Raw genomic sequence first — 25,761 nt, forward strand, 5'->3', positions numbered from 1 at the left:
AATTTAAATGGTATTTCTTTTTTAATATTTCTGTTTTCAATTTTTTTTGCTAGTATATGTAGAAATATATATCTCTGTACTGAGCTTGTATTCTACACCCTTGCTAAACTCAAAAATCAAATCTGGTACTTTTTTTTGGTAGATTTCTTTTGTAGATTGCTTACATGGGTCATGTATCATCCTAACTTGTGTGTTATGGAAGAAATTCTTGTGCTTAGTTTAAGTGGTTAGAACTTGGTATTAATAACAACAGCAATTGTATACCTCTTCAGTGTTTGGGTATCTTTTTACATACATACAATGACCTGGAGCTTTTTGAAGATCATGTGAACAAGTATTGTTTTCTTCCTCAGTATTTAAGAAAACAGAAGCTCAGAAAGATTCAGTGATTTGCCAAAGATTGCGCAGTGTTTGGTGGATTTAGGCCATTAGTTGTTTCATTGCTCAGACTGTATGTATTATTCATTTCGCTAATCCTAGCAGCTGTCTTAAAAAGTATGCTGTTTTTCGTGACGATATCAAAATACGAGGTTGTGGTTAAGTTCTAAGTTCTATAGTTTCCATATTAGGATTCTAACACAATTATTGTTAGGCCATTAACCTATAATTGATAAGTAAAGGATAGTACACATTACGCTTATTAGCATAATTTAGCAGTTCGGAAATGTGCACAGTAGTGTGCAATATGATACAGCCAGTTTTGTTAAGCATATTTATTAGTCAGGAACAAAGGGATCTTTCTGAGTTTTATGGTTGCCTGATTCCTAATACATTATTAGATTTTTAAATCAATGTTTTTTACATCTAATTTCCAAAAATACTTTCATATCTTCTTATCTCATTCCGTTTTTATGACACTCATGCAAGATAGGGCAGGAAATGTTTTCTGGTTTTTGGCTGATGAAGGAATTAAAGTATATACCATTAACATTGATAAACTACTATATGTTGGATAGAGTGGGGGTACCAGGGCTGTAAAACAAGTCAGAGTTCCCTTCTCTGAAGAGTTCCTTAAGAAACAGTTAAAGTTGGAATTAGAACTCAGGTTACTTACTTTTTAACCCCGTATCTTTCCAAGTACTAGTACTATATTGTTTCTTATTTTTCAACAAACTATTTTAATGCACGTCTTCATGAAGTTTACACTTTGAGAATTTTACCTTCATGTTAGATTTGTTTCTCCCCATACTCTCCCATCCCTTTCTTTAAGTGTATATTTTTATTTTCTTCTAATTTTGTTTGTGGACAATTTGGAAAATTTAGAAAAGCACAGAAAAGAGAATAAAAAATTACACGTAATTCTTCTGCCCAGCTGTAACCATTGTTAACATTTTGGTGAATATAATTTTAATCTTTTTTTCCCCAGGTATATATGTGTAAAAATGTTTTATGTTTATTAAATTTCAGGATCCTTCTAATCTTGAGACTGCTTTCATAATGTTTTCTCTTTTCCAAGGTGAAAAACTCCTTGAGATTGATTTATAGTTTTTATTTTAAACTTATGATTGCAGACTTATCTTTTGGTATTGTATTCAGTTCAGTAAATGATGTGGATAAACAGGGAGTATGTGATTAATTTTGCTTTGGTGATAGAGGTAGGAGATACCGAAGTCAGGGAAGTGTTCACAGGAATCTTCTGCTGCTGGCTTTGACTATTTTCCATCTCTAGGTAGAGAAAGGAGAGATTCTGCTCTGGTAGTCCCTCTTGTCTTTCCCCCACTTGAACTTTCACTTAAAACCTTCACGGCAGAAGAATTTTTTTTTTTTTGCCACAACTCTTTCTGATGAAGTAACTAAATCTATTTATATATTTCATAGTTGGACACTTTATACTACTTCGAGTTTTTTTTTAATCTGAGTTCCTTAATTTTGTTTTTTTTTTGAGACGGAGTCTCGCTCTGTCGCCCAGGCTGGAGTGCAGTGGCGTGATCTCGGCTCACTGCAAGCTCCGCCTCCCGGGTTCAAACAATTCTCCTGCCTCACTCAGCCTCCCTAATAGCTGGAATTACAGATGTGCACTGCCACGCCCAGCTAATTTCTTTTTCTTTCTTTCTTTCTTTTTTTTTGAGACAAGGTCTTGCTTGGTCGCCCAGGCTGGAGTGCAGCGGCGTGCTCTCGGCTCACTGCAACTTCCGCCTCCCAGGTACAAGCGATTCTCCTGCCGCAGCCTCCCGAGTAGCTGGGATTACAGGCGCCCGCCACCATGCCCGGCTAAATTTTGTGTTTTTAGTAGGCACGGGGTTTCACCATGTTGGCCAGGCTGGTCACGAACTCCTGACCTCAAGTGATCCGCCGCGTTGGCCTCCCGAAGTGCTGGGATTATAGGCTTGAACCAGCGTGCCTGGCGCAGGTTTTTTTTTTTTTTTTGAGACGGAGTCTCGCTCTGTCGCCCAGGCTGGAGTGCAGTGGCGCAATCTCGGCTCTCTGCAAGCTCTGCCTCCCGGGTTCAGCCTCCTGAGTAGCTGGGACTGCAGGCACCCGCTACCACGCCCAGCTAATTTTTTGTATTTTTGGTAGAGACGGGGTTTCACCGTGTTAACCAGGATGGTCTCGATCTCCTGACCTCGTGATCCACCTGCCTTGGCCTCGCAAAGTGCTGGGATTATAGGCATGAGCCACTGCGCCCGGCCCCAAGTTTTGTATTTTTAGTAGAGACAGGGTTTCGCCATGTTGGCCAGGCTGGTCTCGAATTTCTCACCTCAAGTGATCCGTCCGCCTCGGCCTCCCAAAGTGCTGGGATTACAGGCGTGAGCTACCGGTGCCTGGCCTCAGTTCCTTAATTTTTAAAGTTTTATTCCTTCCACCTTTTAAATGAAGTTTAATTTGGGATGCAATGACTGAAGCTCACCTCATCTGAAATAGAGTGGTTTGCAGACAATAATAGAAGAGAGTGGTTTGCAGACATTTAAGACTTTAGGGATTGGATACTATTGCTTTTTTAAAAATTGCCTTTTTGAAAATAGAATATGTTAATCTTTTATGTTTTTCTAGGGCTTCATTTTTTTTCTTATTTTTAAGACCAGGTTGTGCTCCCTCACCCATGCTGGAGTGCAGTGGTGTGATCATGGCTCACTGAAGCCTTGACCACTCAGGCTCCAGCAGTCCTCCCACCACAGCCTCCCGAGTAGCTGGGACCACAGGCGTGCACCATCATGCCCGGCTAATATTTTTTATTGTTATTGTTATTTGTAGAGAAGAGGTCTTGCTATGTTGCCCAGGCTGGTCTTGAACTCCTGAGCTTAAGCTATCTGCCCATCTCTGCCTCCCAAAGTGCTGGGAATATAGGCGTGAGCTACTGTGCCAGGCCTAGGCTTCATGTTAAAAGAAAATACTTTTGGAGTTAATAAATTGTGTTTTCTTTGGGGTTAGAGAGTGTAGAATATGCCTCTGAATACCCTATTGTTCAGGAATAGCCATTCCATAACAACCTCAAGAAATGTTTGTGAAAGATATGTGAGTGATGGTGCCTGTGATTGCATGTGATAGTTTTGCAAGGCCTTTGACTAAAGCAGGAAATGCTGAATTGATCACCTGGTCTTTTGAATAGTGATTGGTTTTCTGCTAGTATGTTTAGATGTAGTCAGCCGGTTTCTCAGTATTGAAGTAGATCCTGTTGTAACTGTCATTCTCTGGTTGTATTAAAACATGATCGGAATAAAAATAACAAATACTGTATTTTCCTCCTCTCTTAGATTCATGCCCGAAACCAAAATGAAATAATTTTTGGGCTGAATGATGGATACTATGGTGCTCCATTTGAACATAAGGTAAGAAGATCCTTCTAATGTTATGAATTTTGTTTAGTGCAGGTGTGCCTTGCAGGTGTACAGGGTAGATATAATCCTGAAAAGCTCTGTGTAAATAGAATCATGCTTTAAATTTGTTGCTTAGTGTGGCTTAAGGTGGATGCTTTTTAATGGGAAAACTCATTCTGTAAGGCACATAACCATCCAGTCCATCTTTTCTAAATCCAGATTATATTAATTTTTCTACAGGAAATCTGGAACTAGCTGTTTTCTCTTATTCTACATAACTCTTTGGGGGTTAAGAAAGGATGGTGAATTTTGATTAAATGCAATACAGTTTTATGAAATGTTTCAGATATCTTTTATAACTTTCAATACATTTAAGAAACTATGAATCGGTTGTTTTATAGTCAGCATTATCTCTACATCTAAAAGTTGTTAGAGAAAGGAAAGGGAAGCAAATTCACATTTACCAAGTACCTACTATCTATGGTACTGTGCCAGGTGATTCTTGTCCTTTTCCTCACTTAATACTAGCCAAAACCAATGTGGTTTGTTTTGTCCTCTCCATTTTATAGTTAAGGAAAAAAGTTGTTTGAGATGAGCTTCGTAGGTTCACCCATCTAGAAAGTAGCTGAGCTGAAATTTCAGGTTGCCTGCCTCTAAAGCCTGTGCTTTTTTTATTCTACTATGGTGTTCTACCCAACAACCCTGTGCATTATTTGCTCTTAGTGATCATGTCGCTTCATAGCTCTTGGTTGTCTGAAATGCTATTGCTTAGAGTACTTCATTTATTCAACAACATTTTATTGAGCGCCTGCTGTATGTCAGCCACTGTACTGTACTCCAAGTGCTAAGAACACAGTGGTGAGCAAATGGATAATTTCCTGCTGTTGTGGAGTATATATGCAAGAGGCAAACACTGATACAGTAATCTAACAGATAAACATGTAAACACAAATGGTGGTAAATGCTATATAAGCATATAATAAGGGCCTAACCTATTCTAAGGGCTCAAGAAAGGTCTTCTTGGGGACTTGACTTTTAAAGCTACACTCCAGATGATGAATAGAAGTGAACTGTGTAAAGGGAGTAGGGAGTAGGGGCTGAATAGAGAGAGCATTTCAGGCAGAGGAGGTTAACGTGTTGGAAGGCCATGAAATAGAAGGGAACATGATGAGTTTTAGGGACTAAAGGAAGGTCAGAGTGATGAGGGGGGAGTGATACCCGATGGGGCTGGAGAGCTAGGCAGGGGCCACAGCACGCAGAACTTTTAAAGGATTTTACCCTAAGAACAGGGGTCTGTGTGAAAGGAGTTTTGGCACAGCAGTGTTATTATCAGATTTGCGTTTCAATAATTTCATTCTGGCTGCAGTAGAGACTGATCGTAGAAGAGGCAAGAATATTTGTGGGAGATCAGTAAGGAGGATCTTACAGTATATCAGATAAGAGATGTAATACTTTGAAACAGAGTGACAGTAGAATAGAGAGAAGATAGATTTAAGAAAATTTTAGTAGATAAAATCATTAGGACTTGCTGATGATTTGAATTTAAGGCATAAGAAAAAGGAGGTGTCATGGATGACTTCTGGGTTTCTGGCTTAGATGAAGTAACTGGATGGATAAAGGTGTCAGGCACTGAGAAAACTAAGAGACACTGGAGGAAAACCAGGTTTGGTGGAGGCAGATTGTGAGTTGCAATTTGATCCTGTGGAGATTGAGATGCCTTTGAGACGCCTTTGAGACATTCATGTGTAGATGGAAGTAGGCATTTGGATCTGTGAGTCTGAAGTTCAGAGGAGAGGACTAGGTTAGAAATATTTATGTGGGGCCAATGACAAACAGTCATTGAAGTCATAAGTGGTGATAAGATGGACTAGGAACAGGCAGTACTGTAGGAAGAAAGGGGGCTAGGTACCCAAGCCTGGAAGACCTCCAGTTTTTAAAGGCCACATAGACAAGGGGGCACCAGAAAAGATGACTGAAAAGAAGTGGTCCAAGGGAAAGAGAGCAAAGTTTTGTGTAGAATCTCAAAGTCCAAAGAAAGAAAGAAAGGGTTTTGTTGTTGTTGTTGTTGTTGTTGTTGTTATTGTTGTTTGTCTTTTTGCTTGTTTTTTTAAGAGGAGAGAGTGATCAAATAGGAGGACCAAAAATTGCCCATTGGATTTAGCAAAATGGAAGTTATTCAAGTGACTTCTTCAAAATTCAATTCAAACTCTGATAGACACTTTTCTTTCTTTATTTCAAAGCTCTCCTCTTCTAAATTCCTATATCAACATACTATGTATACCTTTGACATAGGATATACCACTTTGCAACTAGGCTTGTCTTTCTTCCTTTCTAGCCTGTAAGCTTTTGAAGGACAGATTTCTATAAATAATATTGAATTCCCAGCATCTGCCACAGTTTTTGGGGTATGCAGTTTGCTTAGTAAAAGTGTTTGTGATTTAATGAAATAATTATGGGATTGCTACTGCTGCTGTTCATAATATCTCGTACAGGGTTAGCTGCTCTAATACTGTTGCAACATTAAGTTCCTCCTGCAACTGGTATAACTCACCTTTTAGGACAATATCTGGCACATAAAATAATAATATTAATAGCTAAAATGTATTGAGCATTACTGTATATCAAACACTGTAAGAGCTTCACATCTATTATTGTATTTAATACCCCAAGAACCTTATAGCCAAATCCTTAGAGCTGTTGAGATTTTGAGTAAGCCAATAACTAATACTCCTTTCTTCTTCTCCTGAGTTTGGAGCAAGTTCAGATATAGGTGATAGTCTGTAATCCCAATGGATTTTGGGAGGCTGAGCTGGGAGGATCAGCAGTTCGAGAGCTCAGCAGTTCGAGACCAGTCTGGGCAATGTAGCAAGACCTTGTCTGTACTAAAATTCAAACAAAAAATTAGCCAGGTGTGGTGACACGTGTCTGTAGTCCCTGCAACTTGAGGGGCTGAGGCGGGAGGATTGCTTGAGACCAGGAGGTTGATGGTGCAGCGAACCCTGATGGCATCACTTCACTGGGCAATGGACGAGACCCTGTCTCAGGGAGGGGAAAGAAAAAAAAAGGATAGGTGATAGATAAATGGAGATCAGAACATTGGCTTTATTACTAATAAAACTGATGGACAAATGTGATTTAAATTCTGTGACTAAAAGAGTTTGCTGTGACTAAAAGGGCTTGTCGATTCCTTCTATATACTTCCTCCTGGACTGAACCTCCCCCACAAAATAACAAAACAAGTGAAACCAAGGTCTTCCTCTTATAGGAACAAAGCCTGAGCCTCCAAGCCAGAAGCAAAGTTTGTATGCGTGGTTAGACAGGTTGTTTCTGATTGGAGAGAACCTGGAAAGAATTAAGCCAGTCACACACAGGTCCATCTCTGAAGCCCAGCCATCAGATCAGTCATCTGCTGGTCCTGGAGAGGAGTGAGTGGAGGACACAGAGAAACTGCAGATGCTCCTTTCATGACCTTTTCTCCTGAGAAATGGAGTGGGGCATTTGTCTCCTGTGTGGGAACATGGGAATGCAGAGTAAGTGTTTCCCTCTAATGGGAATAATAGCTAGTATTTAGTGAGCACTTCTGTGCTGGCACTATTCTAAACATTTTACACATTTTACCTTATTTAAACCTCACACTTGGCCTTTCATAGAAGAGGAAGTTGGCACAGAGAACTTAAGTAACTTTCCCCAAATTACGCAGCTCCCTGAGTAGCAGAGCTGCGATTCAAAAGCAGATGGTCAGTACATACTTATTGAATATATGATTGTAATTAGTGGTGTACTTTCCCCTATTGTCCTTCAGTTAGTGAGCTTTGTTAATTGGATAAGTTCAGCAGATCTTGCCCCCTTTACCAGCTTTCAAATGAACACCTGACATGTAGACTGAACCTTAAAAAACCTTGTCTTTTTTAACAAAGCCGCAAGCAGAGTTTCCAGTCAAGATGACATTGTAAGTGTACACTTTGAGACCTTCCTCAGCACCAAGCAAAAAGCAAGGATTGATGAAATCGGAGAAATGTAAAAGAAATATTCCTGGCCGGGTGCCGTGACTCACGCCTGTAATCTCAGCACTTTGGGAGGCCGAGGCAGGTGGATCACAAGGTCAGGCATTCAAGACCAGCCTAGCCAATGTGGCGAAACCCCATCTATACTAAAAACACAAAAATTAGCCAGGCATAGTGGCGGGTGCCTGTAATCCCAGCTACTCTGAGGCTGAGGCAGGAGAACTGCTTGAACCCAGGAGGTGGAGGTTGCAGTGAGCCGAGATCGCACCACTGCACCCCAGCCTGGAGGCCAGAGCAAGACTCCGTCTCAAAAAAAAAAGAAAAAAAAGAAGAAATATTCCTTCCTAAAACAAACAAGAAACCAAGGCAATAAACATCTCCCAAACAGAAGTGGAATAGAAACACAAAGAAGTGGGAAGAAGCAGAAGACTCGGGCCTTCTGGCCACCCTGCCCAGAAGTAGGCAGAAAGATGGGCTCTTCAGGGCAAAATGAGCACTAAATGAGCATGAAAAGCTGAGTGGGGCTCTCCCTATTAAAAAAAGGGCCGAGAAAAGACAGCTTAGAGAAACTGCAGCACTTTAAGAATAATCCTAAAAGGGGAAATTTGAAAAACTACCAGCGAGAAAGGAAATATTACTCACAAATTAGGCTGACGGCAGACTTCTCATCAGCAGCAGTAGATGCCAGAAGAAATAGGTCTTCAATGCTCTGTTAATTATTAATTGTTTCTAGTAAACTTTCAGTCAAGAGTGAGGGTAATTTGAGACCAGCTAGGGTAACATAATGAAATACTATCTCTACCAAAAAAAAAAAAAAAAAAAAATTAGCCAGGCATGGTACATGGCTGTAGTCCAAGCTACTTGGGAGGCTGAGGTGGAAGGATTGTTTGAGCCAGGAATTCGAGGCTGCAGTGAGCTGTGATCGCACCATTGCACTCTAGCCTATGTGACAGAAAAAAAAAAAAAAAAGCGAGGGTGAGAGAGCATTTTATTGATTGAGACAGAGTCTCACTCTGTTGCCCAGTCCCACCTCTGAGTAGCAGGGATTATAGGTGTGAACCACTGCACCTGTCAGGGATAGTTTTAAATGCATAAAGATTGATAGTTTACTACCCACAGACCCTTTACCCATGCTGAATGATGCAAATAGAAAATGATACCAAAGGGAGCATATAGTATATAAGAAAACAGCAAGGGGTATACAAATGGTTAAAACATTAGTGAATTTAATTTCTGACTGTAAGCTAACAAACAAAAATAAATATCTGATAAACCTATGTGTTTTAAGGTGAATGAAACTAGGCCATTGTTATTCAAAATGTAGTCTGGACCGCTGCTTGTCTAGGAACTGTCTATCGCAATCTGTGGTGATCAACGTGGAAAAAGTGAGGGTAAAAGTTTCAAAACTTCTATAGCAATTTGACGTTATTGTGACTCTTCATTGTATTTTACAAAAGTATCAGTTCACAATGGAATGAAGAAAAAAAAACAAACTCCAGCCAACTGGTCTTTCCCCACAGAGAGTGAAAAGCATTGCCCTAGCCAACAATAACGAGAGTGGGTGTTCAAAGGGTTAAGAGTCATTGAGATCACTGATTTGTTTGGGAGGAGGATAGAGATAGTAAGCAACTTTAGAATTTGCTAGAAAAAATTTTGGTCAAATGTACATGTTAAAAATTTAAGGATACCTAGTAAAGGCTAAAATCAGAGGGCTGAGTGTGTTGGCTCACACCTGTAATCCCAGCACTTTGGTCTCAAACCCCTGATCCCAAGTGATCCGTCCGCCTCAGCCTCCCAAAGCGTGGGGATTACAGGCTGAGGCACCCTGCCCAGACTGTATAATCCTAGCACTTTGGGAAGCTGAGGTGGGAGGATCGCTTGAAGCCAGGAGTTTGAGACCAGTCTGGGCAACAAAGCGAGACTCCTGTCTCTACCAAAAAAAAAAAAAAAAAAAAAAGATGGAAAGCAGAGATTATAGATTTCTAATTAGCAGAGGAAAAAAGGGAATAAAGTATAGAAAGCTTTGTCAACTTGGTAGGTAACAGAAAAGGAAACAAAAGGTAAAAAGAAACATGTAGTGTGGGGGTAGCATTATGTCCAAATATATTTGTAAACACAATAATTATAAATGGATATCATATAGGTTTGAAGTATTTCGTTTAAAACTTTAAAAATGCTGAAGCAACAAGGTTTTGAGAACAGGATTAAATTTTAAGAATGAGTGTTTTATACAGAAGAGGAAAAGTTACCCTTAGGAAGCAATGACAGAGCACATTTTAAAGCAGCTTTCAATAATGCCTAAAATTTTTGTTGACCAGTTCTTTGGCATTCTTCTTTTTTACATTAGCTGTGACCAGAAACAGTTTTATTATTATTGCTGATGATTATGTTGATGTTAATACTCCCTCTGTCTACATTATCTTAATATGTCTTCAGGCACTATGGATCTAAAAGCTGAAATTACTTATCTGTTCATAACTTTTCCCTCTTTGTTTATCTGCTTCTCCCAAAGGCTTTACATCTTTCTGTTGAGTTTTTAGGAACCAAAATCTCTTAACTATAGAATACAATGGCTAAGTAGTTCATTTTCACTTCCAGGAGTGTGTTGGACACTACCTAATACACTGAAAAATATTTCATTAAGATAAACACTGGATTTTAATCCTTTGTTCAGTAACCTCTTCTGGCATTGTTAGGGAGTGATATATTCTGGTTAAGCGTATGTAGCAAAATGGTCTTTATTTGGCGTACAAATGCGGCACTGTGTTTTTTTTTTTTTTAAAGGAAAAAAAATAGAGATGAGGTCTCACTGTGTTGCCCAGGATGGTCTTGAACTGCTGGGCTCAAATGATCCTCCTACCTTGACCTCCCAAAGTGTTGGGATTACAGGCGTGAGCCACCACACCTGGCCAGATACTGCAATCTTAAGTATTTAATAGCAATTCAGACAAAAGAGAAGTTGAATAAGTGATGATGCAAATTTTTATCTTAGTTTTAAAAGTGATTCATGATTTTTTTTTCCTGGTAAAAAATGTCAAGCGCCTACTACAAGCCTATTGTTAAACTAGGTACTGTGGGATACAAAAGTATAAGACATGGATTCAAAATTTATTTTCTTTGTTGAGGAGATAAGACAGCATATATTCCAGAAGACATCCAGTTTACAAATGAGTTTAGTTTGAAAAATTGTTTTTGGTGTCATTTGTTTGCATCTTGCAGATAGTGCAGGTAAGTTATAACAGAGCCTTAAATAATTTGAAGAGCACTTCAGGAAGAGGTTTTAATGTTTGGTGACTATTGGGAAGCAAAGAGGAGCTTTGTTATACCTTTAAGTTGGTGTGGAGGTTGGTGAATAAGGCTGGGTGACCTTTAGAGATTTCTACATGGGTTTTCTAGGTGAGTTTAACCGCTATGATGGTGATTAGGGGAGGATGATAAATAAAAAGCTGTTGAGTCAGTAAGCTGGAAATCTTTCAGATCCCTATTCAGGATTTTGCCTTTAATGTATACAGGTAAGATTATCTTTGCCTTTATTTCATTTTGGTGACCACTCATCTTTTATGGGACTGCTGACAGCTGCTTTTTATGAATGCACAGTCCTAGTCGTTAGGAATATGGATATTGGAGTCAGATTGATGTAAGTTTAATTATAGGCACTCCTGACAACTATTACTCCAGTAAATGGAAACTTCTACTCACTATGCTCTAAATCCTATGATAAGAGGAATTACATCTCTAATGCTTACCATTGTATTAACACTATATCTCTAGCACAGTGCCTGATATGTAGTAGGCTCTCAGTAAAATTTTGTTAGTGAATGAAGGTGAATGCTTGCTGTGTTTAGGGCTATCACAGCAATCATTGAGAATAAAAATCTTGAGTAGATGATATTTGTTCCATCCTGGGTTACCTCCAGCCTCAATTTTTGGTATTTATTTTTATGTAACTCATATTGGCATAATTACTCCAACTTTTGTGCTATTGATAAGGTGCAAAAGCATTAGACCAGTTGTTATAAGGCTGGAGTGAAATTACTTACAGACAAATCTCTAAAGATTAAAGAGCTGTGAAGGTAAGTATATAGATACATAGAGATACAAGTAAGAATTTCATTTTTCTGACTAGAAGCTACAGCGGTAATATCTTTAGAGTCCAGTAGATGGCAATACTTCCTCACTTTAATGCAAAAATTAGAGCAGGCATAGAATCCAAGTCAAAAGGAGCAAATCTTTGTGGATGAAAGAAACCCAAGATATTGAAATAGCAATTTGGTGATGAATTTCACAAAAATAACCATATAACTTGATCGTCTCGAGTACATAGGCTGAGATTGAAGATTTAGGTATAACAAGTTTCAGGATCTGTTCTGAAAGCCTGAACAAATGAAAACTCCCTTATTTTATATTTTTCAATTTGTTCTGGTACTGTGTTCCTTAGCAAATCACTTAACTTCTCTCAGTTTTAGGTTCCTCATCTCAAAAGTAAGAAAATCCTAATTAGCTGGATAATGCCCCAGGGAATATTAGTTATCTAGCCCAACACTCTTATTTTGTAGATGGAAAAACTGACGTTCAGGGGGCTCATGATTTATTGAACTTGACATGGCAAGTTAGCTCTGTGCTACAGATGATAACTTAGACATAGCTATAATTTATTTTATTTATTATTATTTTTGAGATGGCATCTCATTCTGTCACCCAGGCTGGAGTGCAGTGGCATGATCTCGGCTCACTGCAACCTCTGCCTCCCGGGTTCAATCGGTTACCTGCTTCAGCCTCCCGAATAGCTGGGATTATAGGCACCCGCCACCATACTCAGCTAATTTTTGTATTTTTAGTAGAGATGGGGTTTCTCTACAACATAGTAGAGACCATGTTGTCCAGGCTGGTCTCGAACTCTTGACCTCAAGTGATCTGCCCGCCTCGGCTTTCCAAAGTGCTGGGATTACAGGCATGAGCTATCAGCTGCTATAATTTATTTATCTCTATATATCTATGTACTTACCTTCATAGCTCTTTAATCTTTTTTTTGTTTGTTTGTTTGGACAAGTCTCGCTCTGTCACCCAGGCTGGAGTGCAGTGGCGCGATCTCGGCTCACTGCAAGCTCCGCCTCCTGGGTTCAAGCAATTCTCTGTCTCAGCCTCCTGAGTGGCTGGGATTACAGGGGCGTGCCACCACGCCCGGCTAATTTTTTTGTGTTTTTAGTAGAGATGGGGTTTCAGCATCTTGTCCAGGCTGGTCTTGAACTCCTGACCTCGTGATCCACCCGCCTCGGCCTCCCAAAGTGCTGGGATTACAGGCGTGAGCCACTGCGCCTGGCCCATAGCTCTTTAATCTTTAGAGTTTTGTCTGTAAGTAATTCATTCCGGCCTTATAACAACCTTAGAGGAAGGTAGGGCCAATTTATCATTATTTGCTTAAAAGAAATTGAGTCACAGAGGGGCAAAGTGACTTCCTTTCATTCCGTGACTTAGTCATTTCTGTACAATGAATTGCCCCTTTCTCTTTGCTCCTGAAGCCCTTTTGACATACCTCTGTTATAGCTCTTGAGTTTATTGTAGTTTTTTGAATTGTCTATCTCTCTCTCTTTCTAGAAGGTATAAACTGTATTTTAACTTTGTATCTGTAATATCAGGCTCAGTAGCAGGCATCTAATAGGTATATAGTAAGTACTTATGGAATAAAAATGAATGGCCAAGATATTAGGATGAGTTGTGGCAGAACCTGGATCAGAACACATCTCTCCCTCTTTATAGACGTGCACTTTCTTCATTATACTACGTCACCTGTGAAGAGGTGATGTGATAGAAGATTTTCATCATTTAATTTTCGTTTGAGGTTTCTTCCATCATTTAATTTCACTATGATTATATACTGTTAGTGACATCTCCTTTAACTTATAGCATCTTAGGGGGGCAAGTAGTAGTATTTTCATTTTCAGGATGAAGATGCTGAAACCCAGAGAAGTTAAGAGATTTCCATGTAGTTAACTTTGTAGAACTGAGAAATTAAATAGGTGGTTATTTCCTCTTGCTAGTCATACTAATGGATACTAACTTGTTTCCAAAGCACGTCCCACACAGTACGCAAGCAGAACATCATTCAGAAGTAGGGATTAAGTGTCCCAAGTAAAGCCAATATTTTAATAACAAAGAGGTGGATATGGTGTATTTCTGCCCAGGTCTTTTAGTACATTATCAAGGAAAAGTTGGAAAAAAAATCATTTAAAAAGTCCATTCCTATGCATATTCTGTTTGGTTTTCCTTTCCCCTGCCTTACAAAATAGAACAAAGAAAGACTGGGAAAATCCTCAGGGACTGTTTATAATAGCTGCTTGCTTTATTATAAAGCATCTAGAGATCTGAACCCAGATTAAATCCAGGGTAAAATTTTATTTCTGAACTATTTGAGCTGGTGTGATTGTGTACTAACAGTATTATACTAGGTAAGTATAGAGCTTTTATTTATTTTATTTTTAAATATTTCTCCCATTTCTCTTCTCAGGAATACAGAGCTTTAAAAAAACTACCGTTACCAGTTTTCATTTACTGAGTGCCTGCTATGAGACACTATGTCAGATAGGTTATGTATTTTTATTTAATTTGTGTATAACAGCCCCATGAGGTAGTTCTCCTGCTTTTATGAGTGAAGTACCTTAGAAGAAGGCATTAAACTACTGACCCAAGCAAGATGGCATAGGTGGTGAATAGCAGATCCATGATTCGAGCCCAGGTCTCATTCATTTGAAGGCTTGTTTTCTTAACCGCTATGCTGTATGGCATCTCCACATTTCTTCCCACTTCATATAGTGTGACAGCGTACCAAGTCTCTGCCTTCACATTAACCAGCACAAAGCATAACTAGTTGTGCATTGTGGGAATCAAATGAGAGAGAACACGTGCAAACACTTTGAACAGTATCAAAGTGCTTTATTCTACAGACTTTGGGCATTTATTATTGTAGAGTGGGCATGCAATGCCCATGAGACCATCAACCCACTGAAGTCCACAAAAGTTCCACACATTAGTCACTGTATTTGGCTTCCCTCTGAGTCTTTTTTCCCCCTTTTCTCTTGGATCGAATTAGCTTTTGACAGATGTTTGGAAAATCATCTTATCCTGTAATTCATATTTATAAACCCTGCTGCTACAGTGTGGTCCCCATTCTCTCTCTTCATTGAAGCCAGAGAATAATCTGGGAAAATGCCACGTTTCCTGTTATGAATTTGGAGGATCTTGTCTTCTTAGCACAATTTTTGAGCTTTTGAGAACTTTTAATACTGTAAAATTCAAAGCCAAGTATGGTTCTTTATATAGATGTTTTAGATTCTTGAGAAGTAAACAGAAACAGAGCTCGACTTGTTCTCATCAGGGGATTCAGAGAGTTTAAAATTTTGTTTTGTTTAATATTTTGAAAACTTGTTTTCACCATTCTTTTTTAGATTTGTATAGAGGGCATTTTTGAGCCTCCTCACCCCATCCTGTAAGTTAATTTCTGTTTCAACGGTTGTACAAAGCTGAGAATCTTCCCTCATTCTCTTTTTTTCTCTCTCCACGAATGCTAGTTAACATGCTGTCACTGTTGCCTTCTCTTCTTTCTCTCTGCTTTCACCGTTATAGTAATTTGGCCATACATCCTTTCTTCCTATTAGGGCGTATGCTCCTTTAGGGCTGAGGTTATGCCTTACTCAGTTTTAAAGTCTCAGACTTTGCTTACTGAATATTTTTCCATGAGTGAATGAAGTCTACTAGGATCACATTGTTCCCATCTCTGTTTTAAGGTAGACTTTTTGCTTAAGGGACGGCTACTTTAGCAGGGTTACTTTCAGTCCTCATGTCATGGAGTAGCATTGAAGGCACTTAGTCCACTTCATACTTGGAGTGTGTGCCTGTGATTGTGATTATTTTCTGAGAATATTTGAAGTATGAACAAAAACATCTTCATCTCTGTTGATTTAAATTTAAAATAATTAATTTTAATTTCAGGATCTGTATATCTTTGCTTAATGACACTATTCTTATTTCTCAGTGCTTCTCACTGTTTTAAAGGAGAGGAAAAACATCCTCTGTTGTCTCAAACACTGGGCCAAATCTGAGGGGATGTACTCATTCAGCTCAGGTTAATTGTCTAAGAAGAGGTCTCACCTTTCCTCCTTAACTACTCAGTATCTGGGCTTCGTCAGATCTCAGAGCCAGGGGTGTCTAAGGCTTGATGATGCTTAACAGAGATACGTACACAGTTTTATTCGGCTTAAACTTGGCTGACGCCTAGAAGTGTTATTAATGTCCAAATGAACATATACACCTAGGAACACAGGCTGTGTACTGATTCATTAGGTAGCTGTAGTCATACAAACAAACACTGTATTTTAAAAAAAGTATACTCATTGCATCTGAAAATGTGCTTAAGTAGTAGGATGAGCCATTGTTTTTTTTTTTTCCCTTGCCCATCAAGATTTCTTATTTTACCTAGGTTAAGTAGAAGACGACTATTTTCAAAGCTCACTTATGGTTTTATGAATAAATATAGAACACTGGCAAGTCCTGCTGGGGAGAGATTTCCTCCCAGATAAACACCTCCAGTCTAGATTTCCATGTATCTAAACATGTGTCAAATTTGCCTGGATGTTTCAGAGATACATATGCTCTCCATAGCCCAAACTGAGCTCAGTTCCCTTCCCCTCTCACAACACTTCCTCCTGCTGTGTTTCTTAGTGAAGTGAATGGTACCACAATCCATCTACTTTCTCAAGTCAGAACATGGAGTTGTCCTGAGTCCCTTCTTCTGTGTTTCCATCACTACTGATGGTGGCTGCTACTTTTTTCCTGGTTCTTGACATTATAGTCAGATTTATTTTTCTAAAATGATCATATTCTTCCTTTATTCAAATCTTGTCAGCAGTGTTTGCCCTCAATAATTAATGACTTATGAGGTCTTGCTATTCCTTATTTCTAAACACTCCATCCTTAACACTTTCTCAGGCTAAGATTTGTTCACGTCAGTTTTAGCTAAGGCCTCATTTCCATAGGAAGGTTTTTCTATGATATACCTCTTAAGTCCAGTGTGGATAGATCCCTTTTATATGCTTCCGTAGCACCTTGTATTACATTTCCCTCTTCACTGACCCTTATCCTATTATATTCTGATTGCCCATTTGCTTACCTCTCTTACCTGCTACACTGTAAACTGTGTGAGGGCAAGGACAGTGTCTGTTTTCACCTGTTGATCCCTAGTGCTTAGCACTGTGTCTGGCGTGTAATAATAATCCAGTACATTCTTGTCAAATGAGTGAATGAAGCTTCTGTAGCAGCAGATCATTAGAAATTCTATTGGAATACACCACTTGGTTGTCATCAGTAGTATAGCTCAGCAGTCCCCAACCTTTTTGGCACCAGGGATCGGTTTTGTGGAAGACAAGTTTTTCCAGGGACGGGAGTGGGGACGGTTTCAGGATGAAACTGTTCCACCTCAGATGATCAGGCATTAGTTAGATTTTCATAAGGAACGCACAACCTAGATCCCTTGCATGTATAGTTTACAATAGGGTTCGAGCTCCCATGAAAATCTAATGCCCACGCTGATCTGACAGGAGGGGGAGCTCAGGTGGTGATGCTTGCCCTGGGGGTTGGGAACCCCTGATATAGCTTGTTACTCAAAATTGTAATTCTCTGTCTTAGTGGTTTCTGACATTTCTGCATAGATGCCTGCCAAATTATTATACTTTAAATGGAGCTCTTTATTTTTTCTCTCCAAGGTTGCTTTCTCTTCCAGTTTTCCATGTCTTTATTAACTATTTTTTCATTTATCCTGGCCTCAAATTTTATAGTTAAGTGTTGATTTTTTTTATTTTATCCATTCTATTCAGTCAGCCACTAGACTCTTCTGAGTTCTTCTTTGAAGTACTTCTGGTATCTGTGGCTACTTTTCCCTCTCCATTGACATAATCCAAGCTCAGATCAACATTCCCAAAGGGCTGGGTCACTGCAGTAGTTTCCTGGCGGACCTATGGACTCTAGTCTCTTTGTATCCACTCTGTCTTACTGCTGCCTGATTAATCTTGCTAAAGGATGCTTTCGTTTTTTATTCCTTTGCTTAAAGATTGTATGGAGTAAATTCTTATTGTCTGCTAGATGTGTCCAACTCTCTGGTCTGATTGCTTTCTCTCCATCAGCCCAAATTCAGTCAGTTGTATAGTACTTTGGGTTCTGTCTCTGCTTTTTCTCTCTCTTCTTCCTTCTCCTCCTCCTCCCCACCTTCCTTCTCCCCCCGCATCTTCCTCCTCCTCCTCCCCACCTTCCTCCTCCTCCTCTCTCTTTTTCTGTTTCTGTTGTTTTTTTATTACCATTGCCACTGATGGATTTTGAACCCTCATTATGTCTAATATGTATGGATTTTTATAGCAGCCTCCTATCGGGTAGTTGGACAGTCTTCCTCCGATTTATGAGGTTTGTCAATACCAGAGTAACCTTCCTTAAATGTAGCTCTGATTATAACCCTGAACTGTTAGAAACCTTCCATGAGTTCTTACTGCCCATAGGTTGTCTTTACATTTTAGCATGGTGTTCAAGACTTGCTGTGTTCTGGCCCTCCTTACTTACTTATTCAGCTTATCTCCCACTACTTCCCTCTCCAGGGATCCAAATAATTTCCACGTCACTGAAGCTAAACGAATTGGACTACTATTTAATTTTCTCTGAATGCAGCTTGTGTTTTCCTGCTGTCATGCTTTGGCTAAAGGTGTTCAGTCTGTGTGGGACTTGCCTTCACTGCCATTCAGCTTTTCAGTACTACTTAATCCATCCCAAATACTGCCACCCCTGCAGTCTTTGATGTTCCCGTTCTACCAGATGGAATCTTTACTGCAGCAGAACTCGTGTAGCTTTTTAAAAAGCCTTTCTTATGGCACTCTTGCATTATTTGATTCACTTGGAACCTTCACTGGGTTGTGTACTCTATGAGGAACAGTAGTAATAATTGCCTAACACCATCTATGTACTCGGTGTTCAGTAAACACTGAAAGGAATAAGTATATGTATAATGCTATTTGCTTCCTAATCAGTTATCCTACTAACTGTGTTATTTCTGTATACATTTTGTAGTTTTAATGAAGTTAAGGACAGTCTTGTGTTGTTGCAGCTAAAAACTCTCAAAATATATAGTAACATGTTTTAAAACGTGACTCATCCAATGAACTAGTACAGGGATAAGCAAACCGTAGTCCAGCACATATTTTTGTATAGCTTGCGACTAAGAATGATTTTACATTTTTAAAGAATTTTAAAGAAAAAATAAGACTATGTGACAGAAATGACATGTGGCCTGCAAAGCCTAAAACATTTACTATGTGGCCCTTTATGGAAAAAGTTTGCTGACCACTCATCTAGAAATACACCTGACTTGCCTGGAATTACTGCTGCTCATTGGATATGTTAAATTATCTGTTTCCCTGAGCAGTTTAATAGGCACTCACCCAGACTTGTTACTATTCTGTTCCTTGAAGAATTGTTAGGCCTGACTTCAGAAGAATTTTGAGTGACATGTAAATCTCTTCTGGGCTCTTTGGCACTTGGCAGTATCTCACACAGATAACCAGACACAAATGAACCGTTTCTTTCCATTATAATCCTTCATCAGAAGTCTGTTGGGATCGAACATCTGGTGAAGTTAGATGTCGTTCAGAACAAGGCTCTTAGCATATTTCAAGAATGTTAATTGCTAAGTGATGGCTGAAACAGGAGGGCTTAATAATGTCCTTAAATTGCCTTAAATGTACATGGACTCAGAATTTTTAGAATTGGAAAAGGTCTTAGAGATCATCAAGTATAGCCTGGTTCTTAAGAACACGGGCTGTGGAGCCAGACTGCATGGCTCTTCTCTTTAATCCTCTTTGTGTCTCAGTTTCCACACCTTTCAAGTGGGGATATTAATAGCACCTATTTCACAGGGGTTTGTGAGTATTAAATGTGTTAACATTTAACATATTAACAGTTAGCTAACGTTGACATGTAAAATACAATACTGCCTGCCACACTGTAAATGCATGTAAACACTACTTTTTATATTGCTGTTATTTTTTATTACTGTTTTTATTAGTAGTAGTTGCATCTCATTTTATAATTAAAGAAACTGAGGCCTAGGAGAGTTAAATTATTTTCCTTATGCGATAGGCAGAGTAGATTAAAACCCAGGATTCTAGCTTTCAGTTGAGTGTTCTTTCCCTGTTATAAAGTGTGGCTTTTAGTTGTATGTCGATGGGTGTGGATAAATTTTTCATAGTAAGAAAAAATATTTGGCAGCTTTTTCCGTAAAATAAGAAAAGCTAAGTAGAACATCATTAATTATTTCTCCTGAGAATCTTAAATCTACTTCTCAAGTCTTCTATTATTTGGATTTTGTTGCTGGTTTATAAGACTGTCTCCTCTGTCCTTTTTTTCCTCATCTGCCCTTAAAATGTGTTGATTATTTCTTAGCATCCATTTTTTAAAATTGAAGTGAAATTAATGTAACATAAATTAACTGTTTTGAAGTGTGCAATTCAGTGGTTCTGGGTACATTCACAGTGTTGTGTACCACCATCTCTGTCAAGTTGCAAAACATTTTCATAATCCCCAAATTAAACTTTGTACCTATGAAGTGCTCACTTTCTATTTTGCTGTCCTCCAAACCCCTGGCAAACACCAGTTTGTTTTCCATCTCTATGGATTTACCTATTTTGGGTATTTCATACAAATTGAATTATATAGTATGTGACCTTTTGTTCTGGCTTTTTTCACTTAGTGTAATGTTTTGGTGTTGCATCTACATGTAGGAAGGAATGTACTTCATTCCTTTTTAGGGCTGAGTAATATTCTATTGCATGTGTACACACACAGAGACACACACACAGAGACTCACACACATTTTGTTTATCTATTCATGTCTGTTGATAGACATTTGTGTTGTTTCTCTTTTTTTGACTGTTGTGAATAGTGCTGCTGTGAACATTTGTGTACAGCTGTTTGTTTGAGTGCCTGTTTTCAGTCTTTTGGGTATGTACCTAGGAGTGAAATTGCTGGGTCATATTATAATTCTATGATTACCTTTTTGAGGAACTGCTAAACTTTTTTTTTACCGTGGCTGACCAATACATTCCTAATAGCAATATGTGAGGGTTCTCATTTCTCCACATCCTCACTAACACTTATCTTCTGTTTGTTTGTTATGCTATTTGTATGTCTTTATTTGGAGAAATGTCTCTTGCAGTTCTTTGCCCATTGTAAAATTGAGTTGTCTTTTTGCTGTTGAATGTATGAGTTCTTTATATCATCTGGAAATTAGACCTCTATCAGATATACAATTTGTAAATATTTTCTCCCATTCTGTTGGGTTCGTTTTCTACTTACTTGATAGTGTCCTTTGATGCACAAAAGTTTTTGATTTTTTTTTTGTTTTTTTTTTTTTTTTTTGTTTTTCAGAGACAGGGTCTTATTTTTTTGCGTTTTTTTTTTTTTTTTTTTTTTATTGATCATTCTTGGGTGTTTCTCGCAGAGGGGGATTTGGTAGGGTTACAGGACAATAGCGGAGGGAAGGTCAGCAGATAAGCAAGTGAACAAAGTTCTCTGGTTTCCCTAGGCAGAGGACCCTGCGGCCTTCCGCAGTGTTTGTGTCCCTGGGTACTTGAGATTAGGGAGTGGTGATGGCTCTTAACGAGCATGCTGCCTTCAAGCAACTGTTTAACAAAGCACATCTTGCACCGCCCTTAATCCATTCAACCCTGAGTGGATACAGCACATGTTTCAGAGAGCACAGGGTTGGGGGTAGGGTCACAGATCAACAGGATCCCAAGGCAGAAGAATTTTTTCTTAGTACAGAACAAAATGAAAAGTCTCCCATGTCTACCTCTTTCTACACAGACACGGCAACCATCCGATTTCTCAATCTTTTCCCCACCTTTCCCCCCTTTCCATTCCACAAAACCGCCATTGTCATCATGACCCGTTCTCAATGAGCTGTTGGGTACACCTCCAAGCCGGGGTGGTGGCCGGGCAGAGGGGCTCCTCACTTCCCAGTAGGGGCGGCCGGGCAGAGGTGCCCCTCACCTCCCGGACGGGGTGGCTGGCCGGGCAGGGGGCTGACCCCCCCCACCTCCCTCCTGGTCGGGGCGGCTGGCCGGGCAGAGGGGCTCCTCACTTCCCAGTAGGGGCGGCCGGGCAGAGGCGCCCCTCACCTCCCGGATGGGGCGGCTGGCCAGGCGGGGGGCCGAACCCCCACCTCCCTCCCGGACAGGGCGGCAGGCTGGGCAGTGGGCTGACCCCCCCACCTCCCTCCTGGACGGGGCGGCTGGCCAGGCGGGGGGCTGACCCCCCACCTCCCTCCCGGACAGGGTGGCAGGCTGGGCGGTGGGCTGACCCCCCCACCTCCCTCCCGGACGGGGCGGCTGGCCGGGCTGAGGGGCTCCTCACTTCCCAGTAGGGGCGGCCGGGCAGAGGCGCCCCTCACCTCCCGGACGGGGCGGCTTGCTTGGCGGGGGGCTGACCCCCCCACCTCCCTCCCGGACGGGGCGGCTGGCCGGGCGGGGGGGCTCCTCACTTCCCAGTAGGGGCGGCCGGGCAGAGGTGCCCCTCACCTCCCGGACGGGGCGGCTGGCCAGGCGGGGGGTTGACCCCCCCACCTCCCTTCCGGACGGGGTGGCTGGCCGGGCGGGGGGCTGACCCCCCCACCTCCCTCCCGGACAGAGCGGCTGGCCGGGCAGAGGGGCTCCTCACTTCCCAGTAGGGGCGGCCGGGCAGAGGCGCCCCTCACCTCTCGGACCGGGTGGCCAGCCAGGCGGGGGGCCGAACCCCCACCTCCCTCCTGGACAGGGCGGCAGGCTGGGCGGTGGGCTAACCCCCCCACCTCCCTTCCGGACGGGGCGGCTCGCGGGGCGGGGGGCTGGCCCCTCCACCTCCCTCCCGGACGGGGCGGCTGGCCGGGCGGGGGACTGACCCCCCCCCCACCTCCCTCCTGGACGGGTTGGCTGGCCCGGCGGGGGGCTGACCCCCCCACCTCCCTCCCGGACAGGGTGGCAGGCTGGGCGGTGGGCTGACCCCCCCACCTCCCTCCCGGACGGGGCGGCTGGCCGGGCTGAGGGGCTCCTCACTTCCCAGTAGGGGCGGCCGGGCAGAGGCGCCCCTCACCTCCCGGACGGGGCGGCTTGCTTGGCGGGGGGCTGACCCCCCCACCTCCCTCCCGGACGGGGCGGCTGGCCGGGCGGGGGGGGCTCCTCACTTCCCAGTAGGGGCGGCCGGGCAGAGGTGCCCCTCACCTCCCGGACGGGGCGGCCGGCCAGGCGGGGGGCCGAACCCCCACCTCCCTCCTGGACAGGGCGGCAGGCCGGGCGGTGGGCTAACCCCCCCACCTCCCTTCCGGACGGGGCGGCTCGCCGGGCGGGGGGCTGGCCCCCCCACCTCCCTCCCGGACGGGGCGGCTGGCCGGGGGGGGGACTGACCCCCCCCACCTCCCTCCTGGACGGGTTGGCTGGCCGGGCGGGGGGCTGACCCCCCCACCTCCCTCCCGGACGGAGCGGCTGGCCGGGCAGAGGGGCTCCTCACTTCCCAGTAGGGGTGGCCGGGCAGAGGCGCCCCTCACCTCCCGGACAGGGTGGCTGGCCGGGCGGGGGGCTGATCCCTCCACCTCCCTCCCGGACGAGGTGGCTGCCGGGCGGAGACGCTCCTCACTTCCCAGACGGGGTGGCTGCTGGGCGGAGGGGCTCCTCACTTCTCGGGCGGGGTGGCTGCCGGGCGGAGGGGCTCCTCACTTCTCAGACGGGGCGGTTGCCAGGCAGCGGGTCTCCTCACTTCTCAGACGGGGCGGCCGGGCAGAGACGCTCCTCACATCCCGGACTGGGCGGCAGGGCAGAGGTGCTCCCCACATCTCAGACGATGGGCGGCCGGGCAGAGAGGCTCCTCACTTCCCAGATGTGATGGCGGCTGGGAAGAGGCGCTCCTTGTTTCCTAGATGGGATGGCGGCCGGGCAGAGACGCTCCTCACTTTCCAGACTGGGCAGCCAGGCAGAGGGGCTCCTCACATCCCGGACGATGGGCGGCCAGGCGGAGACGCTCCTCACTTCCCAGACGGGGCGGCAGCCGGGCAGAGGCTGCAATCTCGGCACTTTGGGAGGCCAAGGCAGGCGGCTGGGAGGTGGTTGTAGTGGGCCAAGATCACGCCACTGCACTCCAGCCTGGGCACCATTGAGCACTGAGTGAACGAGACTCTGTCTGCAATCCCGGCACCTCGGGAGGCCGAGGCTGGCTGATCACTCGCGGTTAGGAGCTGGAGACCAGCCCAGCCAACACAGCGAAACCCCGTCTCCACCAAAAAAATACGAAAACCAGTCAGGCGGGGCGGCGCGCGCCTGCAATCGCAGGCACTCGGCAGGCTGAGGCAGGAGAATCAGGCAGGGAGGTTGCAGTGAGCTGAGATGGCAGCAGTACCGTCCAGCTTCGGCTCGGCATCAGAGGGAGACCGTGGAAAGAGGGGAGAGGGAGAGGGAGAGGGAGAGGGAGAGGGAGAGGGAGAGGGAGAGGGAGAGGGAGAGGGAGAGGGAGAGGGAGAGGGAGAGGGAGAGGGAGAGGGAGAGGGAGAGGGAGAGGGAGAGGGAGAGGGAGAGGGAGAGGGAGAGGGAGAGGGAGAGGGAGAGGGAGAGGGAGAGGGAGAGGGAGAGGGAGAGGGAGAGGGAGAGGGAGACAGGGTGAAGTTTTTGATTTTAATGAAGTATAATTTACTGATTTTTTTTGTACTAATGCTTTTTATATCATATCTAAGAATAGATTGGTAAATCCAAGGTTATATAGATTTACCCCTGTGTTTTCTTCTAATAGTTTTATAGTTTTTTTTAGCTTTATAGTGGGTTTTTTTTGTTTGTTTGTTTGTTTGGAGATAGAGTCTCACTCTGTCGCCCAGGCTGGAGTGCAGTGGCGTGATCTCAGCTCACTTCAACCTCTGCCTCCTGGGTTCAAGTGATTCTCCTGCCTCCAGCCTCCCGAGTAGCTGGGATTACAAGCGCGTGCCATCACGCCTGGCTAATTTTTGTATTTTTAGGAGATACCAGGTTTTACCATGTTAGCTAGGCTGGTCTCGAACTCCTGACCTCAAGTGATGTGCCCACCTCAGCCTCTCAAAGTGCTGGGATTACAGGCGCGAGCCACTGTGCCTGGCCGGCTTTATGGTTTTACAGTTAAGTCTTTGATTCATTTTGAGGTAATTTAAAAATATGGTATTAAGGACAGGTCCAACTTCATTCTTTTAAAAGTGGCTATCCAGTTTTTTTAGCACCATTTGATGAAAAGACTTATTTCCCCATTGAGTAGTCTATGAACCTTTGTTGAAAATCAGTTGATCATAGATGCATCGATTTATTTCTGGATTCTCAGTTCTATTTTGTTGATTTATATGTCTGTCCTTATGCCAGTGCTATCCTGTTTTGACTATTGTTGCTTGGTATTAAGTTGAAATTGGGATGTGCAAATCTTCTAACTTTGTTCTCTTCAATATAATTTTGGCTATTGACCCCTTGCAATTCCATATGAATTTGAGAACTGGCTTTTCCATTTCTGTAAACAAGGCTGCTGGAATTTTGATAGAGATGGCATTGAATATCTAGATTGCTTTGGGTATTGTTCCTATGTTGATAATATTAAGTCTTTATATCCGTGAACATGGGATGCCATTTTATTTATTTTGGTCCAGTTTGGAATACACTTTATTTTTCTTGCCTAATTGTTCTGGCTAGAACTTAGAGTACAAATGTTGAGTAGAAGTGGTAAGAGCAATCACCTTGTCTTTCTTGTTTTTGATATTGGGGGAAGATTTTGAGTCTTTCACCATTGAGTATGGTGTTAGCTGTGGGTTTTTTGTAGATGCCCTTTATCAGGTCTGGGAAATTCCTTTCTATTCCTAGTTTGTTGATTTTTTTTTTTTTTTAAATCATGGAAAGGTGCTGAATTTTGTCAAATGCATTTTCTGCATCAACTGAGATGACTGT

At 42.6% G+C, this 25,761-nt stretch overlaps 1 protein-coding gene across 3 annotated transcripts in view; it reads left to right on the forward strand.

Annotated features, from left to right (window-relative positions):
* Positions 1 to 25,761, forward strand: part of UVRAG (UV radiation resistance associated) — a 328,574-nt gene that overhangs the window by 68,039 nt on the left and 234,774 nt on the right. For all 3 annotated transcript variants that reach the window (XM_004051837.5, XM_055356832.2, XM_055356831.2), the window contains exon 5: positions 3,693 to 3,767. In XM_004051837.5, the coding sequence (XP_004051885.1) occupies positions 3,693 to 3,767 (75 nt within the window). The remainder of the gene's footprint in view (positions 1 to 3,692; positions 3,768 to 25,761) is intronic.

The sequence above is a fragment of the Gorilla gorilla genome, chromosome 9 (assembly GCF_029281585.2).
Source record: "Gorilla gorilla gorilla isolate KB3781 chromosome 9, NHGRI_mGorGor1-v2.1_pri, whole genome shotgun sequence".
Classification (NCBI taxonomy): Eukaryota; Metazoa; Chordata; class Mammalia; order Primates; family Hominidae; genus Gorilla; species Gorilla gorilla.